The sequence below is a fragment of the Cupressus sempervirens genome, chromosome 9, assembly GCF_028749045.1.
Source record: "Cupressus sempervirens isolate cs-2001-9-10 chromosome 9, ASM2874904v1, whole genome shotgun sequence".
NCBI lineage: Eukaryota > Viridiplantae > Streptophyta > Pinopsida > Cupressales > Cupressaceae > Cupressus > Cupressus sempervirens.
In genome coordinates this window covers 1,504,116-1,519,281 of record NC_143126.1, presented here as the reverse complement: position 1 = coordinate 1,519,281, position 15,166 = coordinate 1,504,116, and the positions used below count along the sequence as shown (strand labels likewise).

Genomic DNA, 15,166 nt, shown 5'->3' with positions numbered 1-15,166 from the left:
GCACTGTTTCCAACACCCACGCTGTTCTGCACACCTGCGCTATTTCCAACACTTGCGCTGTTCTGGACACCCGCTCTGTTTGGTGAAGAAGAGGTTTCGTCAACTGAAGTTGTCCGTTCCAAAAGTATATCTCGGACGAAGAGGTCACTCCACGCTCGTGAGCCCTTGGCACTCCGAGCCGTGTGAGTCGATCTCCTTCCGTCAGGATTCTCTTCCTGTGGTGTATGCAGGTTCAGAAACTCCTCCCTCGCTTCTTCCACCAAATCAAGCCGTTGTCGAGTTTCCTTCAACAATCCTTCCGCGCTCTTGTTTCTATCGGCAATCTTCTGAAATCTCCTTCGACGCTCTATCTGCTGTGCTAGAATTAAATTTTCCTGTGCGACGCGTATGTCGTCCTTTTCTTTCAGCTTATCCTTATTCTTGTTCAACTGATTTGGCATTTAATTTCCATTCGCCTACCTGCGTACCAGGTCCATCGGGCAACGACGCCAAATGTTTACTGCATAGATTAATTATGAAACGCACACAGATAATGAATAACAGAACTCTTTCACATATGCCAGAAACATTACATTATGCTTGAATGATAAGATCTCCTCCATACAATGCTTCCCGAAGGGGTTATAAATACTTTCCAAAGAACTTTCCCGAAGGAGTCGGTCGGCCACATACAACATGTCGCTACATAACAAGAACCTTTCCGAAGGGACCCGTCGACTAATACACAATTTCTACCGACGGCATGTGGTTGGAAAATATGCAAATGTTTTTAGAGTCTTAGACCAGCTAGACAATCCTATGGCCATGAAAGATTTATGCTTATGATCTGATCCATTTTCTTGATCCTAACTCGTGAGAGTCCTGTTATAAATTCTGAACACTATGTGCAGTACACCAATGTACATGCTGGTCTACACTGTACTTTTGATATGGATTTTCTTATTAATCTATGTAACCATGTGAAAGGATCTCAAAGAGTTTGATAAATCTCTAGGGACTCACCAAGGCTAGTGAAGCCTTAGTCAATGCGTGAAGAGGAGAGGTTTCCTGCAAGAAAGAAAAGAAATATAATATGATCAGAACTTCCATAGTTGGCAAATTTTCCTTAAAATGAAAGCTATTAAAAAGAGTAAGCTCATGAATGTCCAAAGCTATACTTTGTTGTCAAGTTGAGCGGTGGTGATCGGGTTAACTAATGCCCATCTAAATCCTTGGCCAAGGTTGATTAGAGGCATGCTTGTCTTTATTTTTTTGTCACAAAGAGGTCGGTGGTGCCAGCTAATAGAGAAATGGTTGGAGGAGGAATATCCTCAACCTTGCCTATTGCTAAGTAGATACTCTTACACTGCTAAGCTCAGATGGCTGGACAATAGTGCCCCAAGCCTAACCCGGGGCAGGGAGGGCCTTTCTTGTTTAAAATTTGTGTGGGGATAATATAAGGTCTGCAGTTGGGAGGTTAAGCCTATGTCAATGCTTCTCCTCTTCTCCAAAAGCCGAGGCTTGATCACCACAATGACAGTTATTTCAGTTATATGTATGAAATCTGAATTCTTATCTATCTCCTTGTTCATTTATCAGCATAGATTTCATATGTTGTTTCCTTTTAAATAAATATAAATAGCTTAGATTAGAATTGTCAGTTTCTTTCAAATGATTATAAATGGTTGAGAATATGATTGCGAGTTCTTTTCAAATGATTATACATGGGTTAGAATACATTATCTTTGGCTGTAGCCATAATCATGATAATATTTTCTTGATGTAGATATATGCTCATTTCCTCTACGTGATCATTAACAGTTATAAATTCTAAGGCACAAATTTTCTATATATAGTATAGGGCAAATACTTTGAGATCTAACCCTAGGGAAAAATCATCTATTTTTTTTAACTTTGGGAAAATTCGTATGTTACAGAGGATAATGTAGACAATTATATTACTATTACCATTATTTATTATCATTGTATGAATTCTGTTGTTATCAGTTGTATTTTTATCATTAAGTAGTTTTGTAATGACTCTGGTTAGTATATCTAGTTTTTAATGGCTGTGTGTAATCAATCACCATTGGGTATTCTTGTCACATGAATAGCATGATGTATGTCAGGGTAAATGCGCTTGTATTAAGGTCCTTCCAGTGCTACAATAATATGTACCATGCACTATCTAATTGATAATGCAAGGCTGATATGATCTATATATTTCGAAGTATTATATGCATTGGTTATTTTCTACTTGCTGCTGGTAATAGTTCAGTCCTAAGTTTAGAAAGGGCATTAAGGTTTTATGAGGTTATAAATGCATTATGCTCTCTCTATTGTAATATGAAATATTCATTCAAACACCAATTCATAAATGGTATTCAGTCATCTCTAAGCATCATCACTTTTTGTTTCTTGTAATTGATTTATTTATGTGATTCAATTCTTTCCAGAGATTTGTCATACAACAACTTCTCAGGGCTGATTCCAACATGGTATAATGACAACCTTAATCTAACCATGTAAGAACTTATCTCTACTTATAGAAGCATTTTTCTCGAGTTTTTAAAAAAATTGAATTACATTTATCTTGAATTTATATATTTTTATGAGAAGGAACCAGAGAAAGAAAGGCTCTCAAGTTCTCTATTCTCTTATTTTGCAACTATGCTTCTTGAGTTTGTCTTCCAACTTCATAATCACAATTCCTTTGTGTTTTGAATTCTAGAAGGCATCTCTTGATTCTCATAAGCACAAACTTGTATTATTAACACATCTATTTGTTATTCAACTTGTAGAAACTTGATTGGAAACTTTTTGGAGAGCAATGCAACAAATCAAAGGTATATTGCTGATGCATCTATTTAGTTTAGGTTCATTATATATATTAATCATATTTGACAATTCTCAAACACATTATCTATTCTGCTATGATTTACTAGAAAACATATTTTTCCACCGATTGAAGGTATCTAAAGAGCTTGTTTGTCTTCGTATAGCTTATTGGCTTGTCTTCAACAAAGCTTTCCATGCCACAAAGGAAAACCAAAGAGTAAGTATTTTATGCAATAGATTTTGTAAATAGGCCTTTATGTACATCCCCGTGTCATCCACAAGTGAAAAGGGACAAATATATTGAATTCATTTCATTCTAGTCCAAACTACTTGTATAATAATTGGGGTCTGATTGTCTTTTCATTTAATTTTTCTTTATTACCAATTATATTAGAAGGTAATGTTGACACTCTAGGCTGCATGTTGAATTACCTTTAATAAATATTTTTTTTTTTCTTGTTAAATTTTTTAATTAGAATATAAAAATATAAAGAATACAGAGCTTTATGGTTGTTTTTGGCTAAATGTTTATTTGTAATGGGACTTTCTTGTGATTTGAGTCATTTTCTATATGACCAAATTTTGTAAGTAGTTATCATTATCTCTCAGAGTTATTATTTAACTTTTAATTATTTTAAGTTGGCAATAATTATAAGGCAAGGAAACTTACAAAACACAAGCTCTTTGAGCATTTATTAATATGGGTGACAACTAGTGATTATCATTAAAAATATTCATTACTTTGAGCTTTTCCATAGACTATTTCCCAGTTATTAAAGCTTTGAGTGCATGTAATTTTTGAGTTTCTTTTGTCTCACAATTATTATCATTGTAGGATCAACCCCAATATTCATGACACCTTTTATTTTGTAAAGTAGTTGGAGCTCCTGCAATGATATTTAACAAGATTATTTAAGGTTGGATTGATCTCTTTTTAATTAAGTCAGCTATATCATGACCAATTTCCATGAGTAGTTATTTTAATGACCTTTATTTCGTTTATGTTGGTACTAATAACAAGCTAAGGAGACCCACTGAAAATACACACGCCTTCAAGAAATTTTTAGTAATAGGATCAACCTATAATTATAAATGTCCAGGCAGCTTTAAATACTTAACAAAATGAAAGGTATTGAGTCAGTGGATTGATTACAAATTGATAATAATTGCGAGATGTGTATTTTGTACATGCACTAAAAGACTTTTCATTTAGTGAGTGGCTACAGGGTAAGTGAGTGATTACATTTTATGTCCTCTATGTAATAACCACTCATGAAAATCATCTTAAACTGACTTAAAAATTCATGTGAGAGTAAAAAGTAACATAAATATTGAAGTCCTTGTTACTGATGAAGTTGTAATTGAAAATGACCCTGTTATTGGTGGATTCGTTGTGTCTTCCCATTGATGGAAGAATTTTTACAGACAAAATTTTGTGTAATAATGAATGCCCTGTTGATGGATTCCTTTTTGTTGGCAGATGCCTCCTATCATCATATGCCTCTCCTATGGATGGATGCCTTGTGAAGTGGCTTACCTGTACCAGAGTTTATGTAATAGGATGAAAATTCCTTTAATTTGATGGAATGCTTTTGACTATTACTTGACCTCACCATTTCTACTGCTGGCTTTTTTCTTTTCATTCCACCGATTGTCCTGCTCTGGGAAATTATTTGTTAACTTTCAATTTCAATTTTTGATCAACCTTGGTCATGCATTGTGGTTATCCTAGATGGATATAATGGGGAATAATAAGTGGATAGCAAAATACAAAACGATGTTGTTTATAGAGTACTCGTATTGATTAATTTTTGATACACAATAGAGGATATATAACTTCTGTTTCTGGAGAAGTGCATAAAAATAGAATTGACACGAAAAAAGTTGGCCAATATGGTTATTTACGCATCATTTCTGAATGACATATCACTGTTTTTTTTTTTGTATAAAATAGAAGCCCTATGAATAATCTTTGAATTGTTTCTATTAGAATAAGATAGTTATAATCTTAAGACATCAGGTCGAACCTATACATCACAAACTGCTAATGGCTTTGTAATAATTCTAGTAACATGGTTGCATAAATCAAACTCCACAAATTATGCAAACAATAGTTTCTGGCTGATATGGGATCTAGGGTAGATATTATACAAACTAAAATTGGGGACAAGCCTGCAAACCTTCAAATATGTGAATGTTACATAGCCCACTCTAAATTTTATGAAAATAATTTATATTTAATTCTAATCTTATGAGATTGTTCCTTTTACAACCATGATTATCTCTTCAAACAGAGTTTCCAAGGTTTTACTAATTATCATGTTATTCTTCATAAATATTATGATTTAGATTATAGAATGCTATTTCATCTTTTAGTGGGGTGAACCTGACACAATTGTTTTTCTATCAACCAACCACACATAACTAGGGTCAAAAAAACCTAAAAATATACATGTATAATAAGTCACCAATGTCAACTAAGACGGGAGTTTGAAAGAGCAATTTTTGTATCAGAATGTAAGCCTCCTAGAAAATTACAGTACACAATATTATGACACATTTTATTAGTTTCTTTTCAGTAGCAGTTAAAATATGAAGCAGATCTTTGAAGTATACATTGTATACTTGTATTGTGTAATTGCTTAATCTCAAATAATGATAACTGAATTATTGAATAGTGCCTCTGTCTATTATATGATCTGACTCTTAATGTCTTTTCTGACAGTTTCTTCCTTGGCCATCAATTGTGGAGGTCCAAAGTTCATTGATTCTTCAACAAGAGTGACTTTTGAGAGTGATAATGAAGTACTAAGTTCAGCATCATTCTACATGAACTCTGCAGAGAGCTGGGGAGTTAGTTCAGTAGGGTTTTTTGTAAATAACTCAGGTTTAAGCATTGAAAGAAGTGATCAATATACTTACACAGCAAATGCCAATCAGAACCCATCAATACATCAAACAGCACGTCTTTCTCCCCTTTCCCTCAGATACTATGGACTTGGTCTTGAGAATGGCATTTACAATGTAGAACTCCACTTTGAGGAAATCCAGATTCCAAGTGGACAAGTCTGGCGGAGTCTTGGATCACGTTTCTTTGATGTCTTTGTGCAGGTATGTCTCAGCAAACCGTAAGGACACAGAAAGATATAAATTATATATATACATGTAGAAAATCTATTGTCGGGTATCTCAATAGTAAATACTAAATTAAGGCTGTTAATGAATATTTTAAGTACAAGCTGCAACCAACAAATTTGTTTGCCTGTGGACAGTAAAAGCATTTTCTTTTCTTTTTGGTACTAGATGAGTATATCTTTTCTGATGTTATTTATAGAAACATTAGCTCATATAGCTTCAAATAAACAAATAGTTACAGCTTATCATAAAAGAGACAAGCAGAAAGAGATGAAAGCGCAAGACATTCATGTAGAACATGCGCCCCTGGAAAGTACCAGCCTTATTTATAACTATCATGTCAGACACAAATCTTGAGAAAGTTGGATAAAACCATATGGACAGAAAAAGATATGCTCTATGCCCTAAGGGACCAAAAATGCTAAAATCAGATCATTAGATGCTATGCTACCTTGTTTGCCCCTCCCAGCTCCAGGTTCTAGTTTGATTTGAATTGGGTCCTGGTCTGGATCCAGTGCTAGTCTGCCTATGGATCCAGACAGGATCCTTTTCCCAAGCGCTTGATTGAATCCGGGTGGGCCAGATTTGAACCCAAGCCAGACCTGAGAAAAATGCATTGAACCAACTGTGGCCTCAGCTGGAAAAGTGACGATCAAGTTGATTCTTTTGGAAAATTTAATAAAATTTTGAGATCGATAACCCTAAAAAGGTGTTTTAGACTGAATTGTGTTGGGTTTTATGGCTCATTTGGTGTGCAAATAGGTGGTCGAGAAAATGTTCGATTGAGCAAGAGGGAATAGAAAATTGATTTGTGAAGCTTGTAATGGGTGAAAGAGGTAAGTTTTCTTTTTTTCATATTTTTGTTTGTTTTTGTTCTATTGTTTTGTCCATTATTTGTCTTTATGTTGAATGTGTATAAACTTTCTTGCCATGGGAACTACAATGGCATCTAGATCTTCCTCCATAGGCAATGCCAATCCTCAACAACAAAAAAATAGATCCAAATTATGATTCTCTGTTAGGATAAACCACGGACAGAAATAAAAAACTACATGCAAATATAACCAATAATAGAAAATAATAGATCACACAGAAATGAACACAAGGCACCAAGATTTAACGTGGTTCACCCAATCCCTAGGCTACATCTACCAAACAACAAGTCCAATATTATTACAATCCAGTGATTACAACCTGATTACAATCCGTAATCCCTTACAGCTCAATACTGCCGCAAGAAGCAATTTCGCATCATAACATAATGAAAATACCCAACCCTAAACCTTTTTATACAAGTATTAAACCGCTTTAGGGTTATATCATGTCGGCCATAAATTAGCCATAACTTTAGTGGCAAATCTACGAATAGTACCAAATTTTTTTTTTTAACCCTGCTAATTATGAAGTATGTACAGTACTTTTTTGATCAGTCACCACAATCTAACAATCTCCCACTTGGAGATTGATCTTGTAGCAATACTACTACCACATGGGGCTCTCACTAGATCAAACTGACCTGGACTCTGCTGTTCTTTTATTCATGTTCAGTCTAAAAGACCAACCGAAGTTGAAGAGGAGTTCAACTTCTCCTTTGTTACAACCTTTGTCAACATATCTGCTAGATTGTCACTGGTATGTATCTTCTCCAACTTTAATGTCCATCCTCCAAAATTGACCGAATGAAATGGTACCGCAACTGTATGTGTTTGGCCTTAGAATGCAGAGCTGAATTCTTTGCAAGATGAATGGCACTCTGACTATCTGTGAACAAATAATTATCCTTCTAAGGATGTCTCAATTCTTTCAAGAAGAACTGAAGCCATATCATCTCCTTGGCTGCCTCTGTAGCAGCAACATACTCTGCCTTTGTAGTGGATAGAGCATTAATCTTCTGTAACCTAGAAACCCAGCTCATGGCTGCCCCAACAGTAAAGACATAACTTGTGTACTCCGCTTGGTATCAATATCCCTTGCCAAATTTGAATCAACATAGCCCTGTAAATCAGTAGTAGAGCCCCCAAAGTGTAAACACTTATTGGATGTTCCTCTCAAATATCTGAGAATCCACTTGACAGCATTTCAATGCTCAAATCTTGGATGACTCATATACCTGCTAACGACTCCCACTGCATGGGCAATATCTGGCCTAGTGCATACCATAGCATACATCAAGCTTCCTATAGCTGAAGCATAGGGTACCTTGGACATCTTATCCCCCACTTCTTGTGTCTTAGGACACATCTTCTTAGTCAATTTCAAATGACCAGGTAAAGGTGTGCTGACAGCTTTAGCATTCTCCATGGAGAAACGTTGCAACACCTTCTCAACATAATCAGCTTGAGATAGTGTCAATGTTCTGTTCTTCCTATCTTTGCAAATCTTCATACCAAGGATTTGTTTTGCTGCCCCCAAATCCTTCATAGAAAATGCATGTGCTAACTGACATTTCAACCCCTTAATATGATCCATGTTAGACCTGGCTACAAGCATATCATCAACATATAAACATAAAATAATGTAGCTATCATCATCCAACCTCTTAAAATAAACACAATAATCTGAATGACACCTGTTATAGCCATGCTCATGCATAAACCTGTCAAATTTCAGATACCATTGCCGAGGTGCTTGCTTCAAGCCATATAAACTTTTTTCAATTTGCACACTAAATTCTCCTTACCTTTGACCTCAAATCCCCATGGTTGAGCCATATATATTTCTTCATCCAAATCACCATGAAGAAAGGCTGTTTTAACATCCAGCTGCTCTAAATGCAAATCTTTAGTAGCCACAAGACTTAAAACAGTACAGATAGAAGTCATTTTAACAACAGGAGAAACTATTTCATCAAAATCAATTCCCTTTTTCTGTGCAAATCCTTTTACAACTAATCTGTCCTTAAATCTTTTCTTACCTCCTTCCTCTTCTTTCAACTTGTAAACCCACTTATTCTGTAAAGCTTTTTTACCTACAGGCAACTTGTATAGCTCCCATGTCTTATTCTTCAGCAAAGAGTCCATTTCATCTTTCATGGCAGACTCCCACTGAAGCTTAGTATCCACCTGCACAGCTTCATCATAACTTTTAGGTTCACTAGCATTAGTAAGTAAAATAGAATACAAAGAGGGAGAAAATCTTTGTGGAGGTCTAATTTGCTTTGTTGACCATCTAACATTCACTAGTGTGTGTGGTATTTGTTGTTGCGGTTGTTGCACATTATGAGGAATGGCTGGAACATCAGCTTTTGGAGTATCATCCAACACTACATAATTATCTTCTTTCTTCTCATGTTGCTGCAACAGATCTTTGTACAACACTTTCTCATTGAATATGACATCCTGACTTCTAACAATTTTATGATTTTCAAAATCCCAAAGCCTAACCAAATTCATTAATGCCATATCCAAAAAAGACACATTTCTTTGATTTAGCCTCTAGCTTGGTTCTATTTTCAGAGTCTATATGAGCAAAAGCTTCACAACCGAAAGTCTTGAGAAAAGAATAACTCACCTTCTTACCAGTCCATGCCTCCTCTGGAATACCACAGCCCAAAGGAGTAGAGGGACCTCTATAATCAAATATACTGCAGTATTGACAGCCTCCACCCACATGTGTAAGGGCAACCCAGCATGCAACCTCATGCTCCTTGCGTTCTCCATTATAGCCCTATTCATGTGTTTAGCCACTCCATTTTCCTGTGGAGTCCTTGGAATAGTTTTCTGTCTAAAAATACCATTGGTGAAACAATAATCTTCAAATTCATGACTGCAATACTCACCACCATTATCAAATCTGAGACATTTTAATTTCTTACCAGTCTCATTTTCAACCAAGCATTTCCATTTCTTAAAAATTTGAAATACATCAGATTTCTATCTAAGGAAATAAACCCATACTTTTCTAGTTGCATCATCAATAAATGTAACATAATAATGAGAGCCACCAAGGGAAGATACCTAAGCTGGTCCCCATACATCTGTATGCACAAGCTCTAATTTCTCCTTTTTCTTTTCCTTCCCAGTCTTTACAAAACTCACTCTCTTTTGTTTTCCATACACACAACTTTCACAAAAATCCATATTAACACATTTCAGACCTGGTAAAACTTTTTTTGAATGAAGTACTTTCATACCTTTCTCACTCATGTGCCCAAGTCTGTTGTGCCACAGTGCTGTATCAGAATCTACAGCAACTATTTGTTTTTGCTGCTCAACTGTAGCAATTGTTCCTGAACATTCATTTTTCTCTGAAACAATCAAAGTAGAAAGAACAATATGACTTGTACAAAGATATAAGGTGCCTACTTTCACACCTTTTGCTACTACAAGGGAACTTTTTGAAACCTTCCAATTTTTATCATTAAAAGTAACTACACAGCCCTCATCACTGAGTTGCCCCGCTGAAATTAAATTCCTACTCAGCCTTGGAACATGTCTTACCTCATGTAGTAGCCAATGATTCCCATTCTGCAACTTAATTTTAATTTTTCCCTTTCCAACAATTTGACAGGGTTCATTATCCCCCAAATAAACAAGCCCAAAATCCCCTTGGACATAATCAATGAAATAACCTCTATGAGGTGTAGCACGAAATGAAGCACCAGAATCTAAAACCCATGAATCATCAACACTTTCTAAAGATAAAAGCAAAGCATCCTCTTTGGATTTGTTACTTACCACATTTGCCTCCTTGTCTCCATTTGATTTATCTCCTTCATTTTTCTTTCGATTCCAGCTATCTTTCTTTTTGTGCTCTGGTTTTCCACAGTACCAGCAATCATTTGGTCCTCTCGATTGAGACCTCTTCCCCTTTGACTTTCCTCTTGATTTTCCATGATTTTCAAAGTTACTTCCTCTCTTAGTCGTTCTGCCCCTGCTTTGTGCATTCAAAGCACTTCCTGATGTAGATCCACCTGCGGATTTCCTACGAGTTTCCTCACTCAAAACAACACCGATCACATCATCATATTTTAGGGTACTAGATCCAGGAATAGAATTACTCACCGCCATTACCAAGCCATTCCATCTTTCAGGCAAAGAACACAAAATCAAGAGAGCCCTAATTTCTTTATCAAAATTGATACCCACAGAAGATAACTGACTAGTAATAGTATTAAAGTCATTTAAATGATCTGCAACAGATCCACCTTCTGCCATTTTCATATTAATAAACACTTCATGAGAAATACCTTGTTTGAAGCGGATGGCTTTTCATATAGTGTCGCTAGAGTTTTCATCAAATCTTCTGTCGTCTTTGCTTTTGTAATATTAAATGCCACCGATGGTGCCAAGCATAACCGAATGCTTCCGAGCGCCTTTCTGTCCAAAAGATCCCCTTCAGCATCAGACATAGTTCCCTGATTCTTGGCTTTGCCTTCCAACGACTTCCATAAATCTTTCTGATATAGATAGTCTTCCATTTGCATCTTCCATAACTGGAAATTCTACCCATTAAACCTGTCAACCCTCAGCTTACCCTCATCTGCCATCGCTCCCACTCAACCGTGAGACTCTCACTTAACCGTGAGACTTTCCTGCAGAGGATAACTGAAAGACAACCTCGCTCTGATACCACTTGTTAGGATAAACCACAGACAGAAATAAAAACTACATGTAAATATAACCAATAACAAAAAATAATAGATCACACACAAATGAACACAAAGCACCAAAATTTAACGTGGTTCACCCAATCCATGAGCTACGTCCACCAAACAGCAAGTCCAATATTATTACTATCTAGTGATTACAACCTGATTACAATCCGTAATCCCTTACAGCTCAATACCGCTGCAAGAAGCAATTTCGCATCACAACATAATGAAAATACCCAACCCTAAACCCTTTTATACAAGTATTAAACCACTTTAGGGTTATAACATGTCGGCCATAAATTAGCCATAACTTTAGTGGTGAATCTACGAATGGCGAATCTACGAATAGTACCAAAATTTTTTTTTCGAACCCCACTAATTATGAAGTATGTATAGTACTTTCCCGATTAGTCACCACAATCTAACATTCTCCTTGGTGGAAGTATGTTGTTATTGTAAGAGCGCTTCCAGGAGGTGGGGGTTTTTGTTAGAAATGCCAAGGTTGTGATGTAGAAAGAAATAGCTAATATTATTAGGTGCTAGGACATTTGGGTGGATTAATACGAGAGGAGTCAAAAAATGTCCTAGATAAAAAGGAGTACCTATATCAAATGAAATAGTGTTAAAATATATCATGAAGAATGAAGAGGCAAAAGAGAGAGAAGCACATAACAAAATTTGTCTGTTAAAAAATAAATCAAAGGAACACAAACCCCCATCTTTGAATGTTGTGATACAAGACTACCCTCTTTATATGACCACACCTAATATTGAAACTGATACTGTAGCACCCATTCCATGCAAAAGAAAGGGACACTTGGAAAATTCATTTGAAAATGAGAGTTTGGACATTGCTGACCATGATATAGAAAGATGCATATATGTAGATGGGTTGCTTTTCAATGTTGTTAGCTCTGATGGAGCCCAAATTTCCAAGGTTTTGGGCCTCCATTTAAGTGATTTTTCTAAGCTTTCTATCATATATTTTATCTCATAATAATGCTAAGAATATTTGATGATAGAGTATCCATTTAAATCATTGGTGCTGGGCTCAGTCAATTCAAGTTTTCCATCAGTAAATGCACATTAGTTTCAGGAGTGTTACATAGATCTCTCTAGAAAGTTGGAAATGATCAACCTTCAGTGTGAGCCAAGTGGAGAAGCCTTTGTATATGGAGATGCAAATCTGGAGTTACCAACATGACATTCACACCAGTCAATTGTGAAAGTTCTTACAGCTGTAATGGCAACACAATTGGATCCGCTTAGAACATATCCATACAGATACTGGGCCGTAGTGCTGATGGATGATCGGAGAGAAAATGAAGCAATCTCAGAGCTTTCAAATGCGATAGCATTTAAAACTGATTTGCAGTTGCTGCACTTGCGACGAGCATTCCATGAGTCTATAGGGGACACTGAAGCTGCTGTACGTGATTACCAGGCTGCACTTTCTATGGATCCAAATCATGGTGATACTATTGAACTTTATGATAGAGCCTGTGGTCAGAAATACTCAATGTTATGCTAGGGTAGACCAACCTTCGATCATTTTACAAACTATCATTCTGCTTTGCGTTCGAGAAGAACAAGTTGTGCCTGTTTTGAACACAAAGCTCCTGGATTTGAGTAGGGTGCAGTCTTTGGATAATTGATGGCATAATGGGATTACATTGTCATTATCTTGTTTATTTCACTCTACATCTATGGCTGACAGTTTACAGCAAGAAGTTCAACTGGAATGATTGCGAGTTCAAAACATGGCAGGATGAGTTGTGGAATTGTATAACAAAGAGGTCAACCATTTTATGGATAGTGATCTGGAGCAGTATTAAATACGTAAAAAAAAAATCTCTATGCCAATCAGAGGTCCCTGTTGCCGCACTTGGTGGATATTTCACCGCCAAATATATACGACAACAAGAACAAGATATATAATCCATTCTGCATCCAAGAATTGAAGAGGAAGAGACATTGAAAAGTAACAGCAAAATTACAGGCACACGATGGAGATTCCTGAAAAACAACAGATATGTTTGAAGACGTATTGGCAGGTTCGAAGTCAATGAAGATCCATGTTACACACAGCAAGTTACGTGTTCAAGTCAGCAATTGAGAAGTATGCCTGAGCGCTGCACGAAAAAGCAAATGAAAAATGCAATTTTGGAAAGTGTTACAGAACTACGTTCATCTCAAACTCAAAATGGAATTTCATCATTGGATAATGCCTCCTTCCACCAAATATGTTATGCAATGGCCATAGTTTCATTGCCATGGGTATTGGAAAAAAAATTTGGAAACTCCGCCCTGTTACCTCCAGCATTTCTTCGTTCATGCAAACCTGAGAATATCGAGTGCCATCAACTTTAAAAAATTAACGTATTTGGATTTATCGGGTGAGATGCGAAAAAGAAAAATAAATCTGATTATCATTAGAGTTTAATGGTCGTAAGGCTAAAGAGAATTATTAAAAGTAAAAAGGTGCCATTATCTCATCAAAAGAAGTGAGACTTTTTATTTAAGGTCACGTCTTTTAAAATTAAAAGATATAAGATGAGTCAAGAGAAAATACAAGTCAGGGTAACACTCGAACATTCACATCTACTTTCAAAGGAGCATTTTTATATTTATACTTTTGTAAGGAGGAATAAGGGCTAGTTATGATTTTGAAATATAAAGTCTATTATTTTATTTTTAATAAAATAAAATGTCTTTTATTTATCTTTAATGGCGTGGAGATTTAAACTGCAAGCGAATTGTCCTTCATAATTATATTTTAAAATTTTGTATATGATTTTGTTATCAGATAAGTGGACATGGTCAATTAGCATTTTAAATTTGATCATCATAGGTGTTGTGAAATATTTAATTGTTTCCACAGCTATGTCCAGTTTGTCTCAGTGGAGTTAAAATTCAATTTGGACTAATTTAAAGATTGCATTATAATTGGTCTATCGCATTTGGATTATCAAAATTATTGGCAGTACAAGTGCATTGAACATTATGAAGTTGTATGTAAAAGTTCACCGAAGTTGACTCTATCGCCCGGATGAGCAAGGGCACTAGTCTTTTATTTGAAGTTAGAAGATCTATAATTTCCTTCCTGCAAACATCAAATCACTTATTTAAAATTTATACAAAACATTCAATTATCAAGTATTCAGCATCTAGTTTCATTTTGATCGAGTTCGAGGACCTTGCCAGCTGGAGAACTCCAAAGTTTAAATTTGCTATAGAAAAGCTTCGAACTAGACAGTCAGCGTTTGAGGTGAAGGTTTACCTGCCTGGGTGTAGCGGAGCTTGAAGTGCAGGGGAATTGAGAAGTATTCTCATTCGTTGGCCAGAACTGATTGAGAAGTCCTATCGGAGAAGTGACAGGCTCTTGAATTTCCAATTTGTGGTTTTGAGAACCAACAAGCTCTTTGTACTAGAAGAAGATATTGAAGAGTGTCAATGAATGTTCAAGAGGGTATAAGTGCCTAGATTATGAGAAGGTACACACCACCTTGTTGGAAAGAGAAGTCAAGGGTGTTGAGGACTCTTTGAAGCCTATAAGGGATTCATGGATTGAGACAGGATTGTGCATTTTTTTAGATGGGTGGAACTTTGGAAGAATGCAAG

General features: G+C 36.0%; 1 protein-coding gene across 1 annotated transcript in view; it reads left to right on the top strand.

The window, feature by feature from the left end:
* Positions 1-15,166, top strand: part of LOC149537317 (putative LRR receptor-like serine/threonine-protein kinase At1g56140) — a 117,790-nt gene that overhangs the window by 39,193 nt on the left and 63,431 nt on the right. The window contains exons 14-17 of the mRNA XM_089802829.1: positions 2,436-2,504; positions 2,781-2,825; positions 2,982-3,034; positions 5,543-5,928. Coding sequence (XP_089658955.1) covers positions 2,436-2,504; positions 2,781-2,825; positions 2,982-3,034; positions 5,543-5,928 — 553 coding nt within the window. The remainder of the gene's footprint in view (positions 1-2,435; positions 2,505-2,780; positions 2,826-2,981; positions 3,035-5,542; positions 5,929-15,166) is intronic.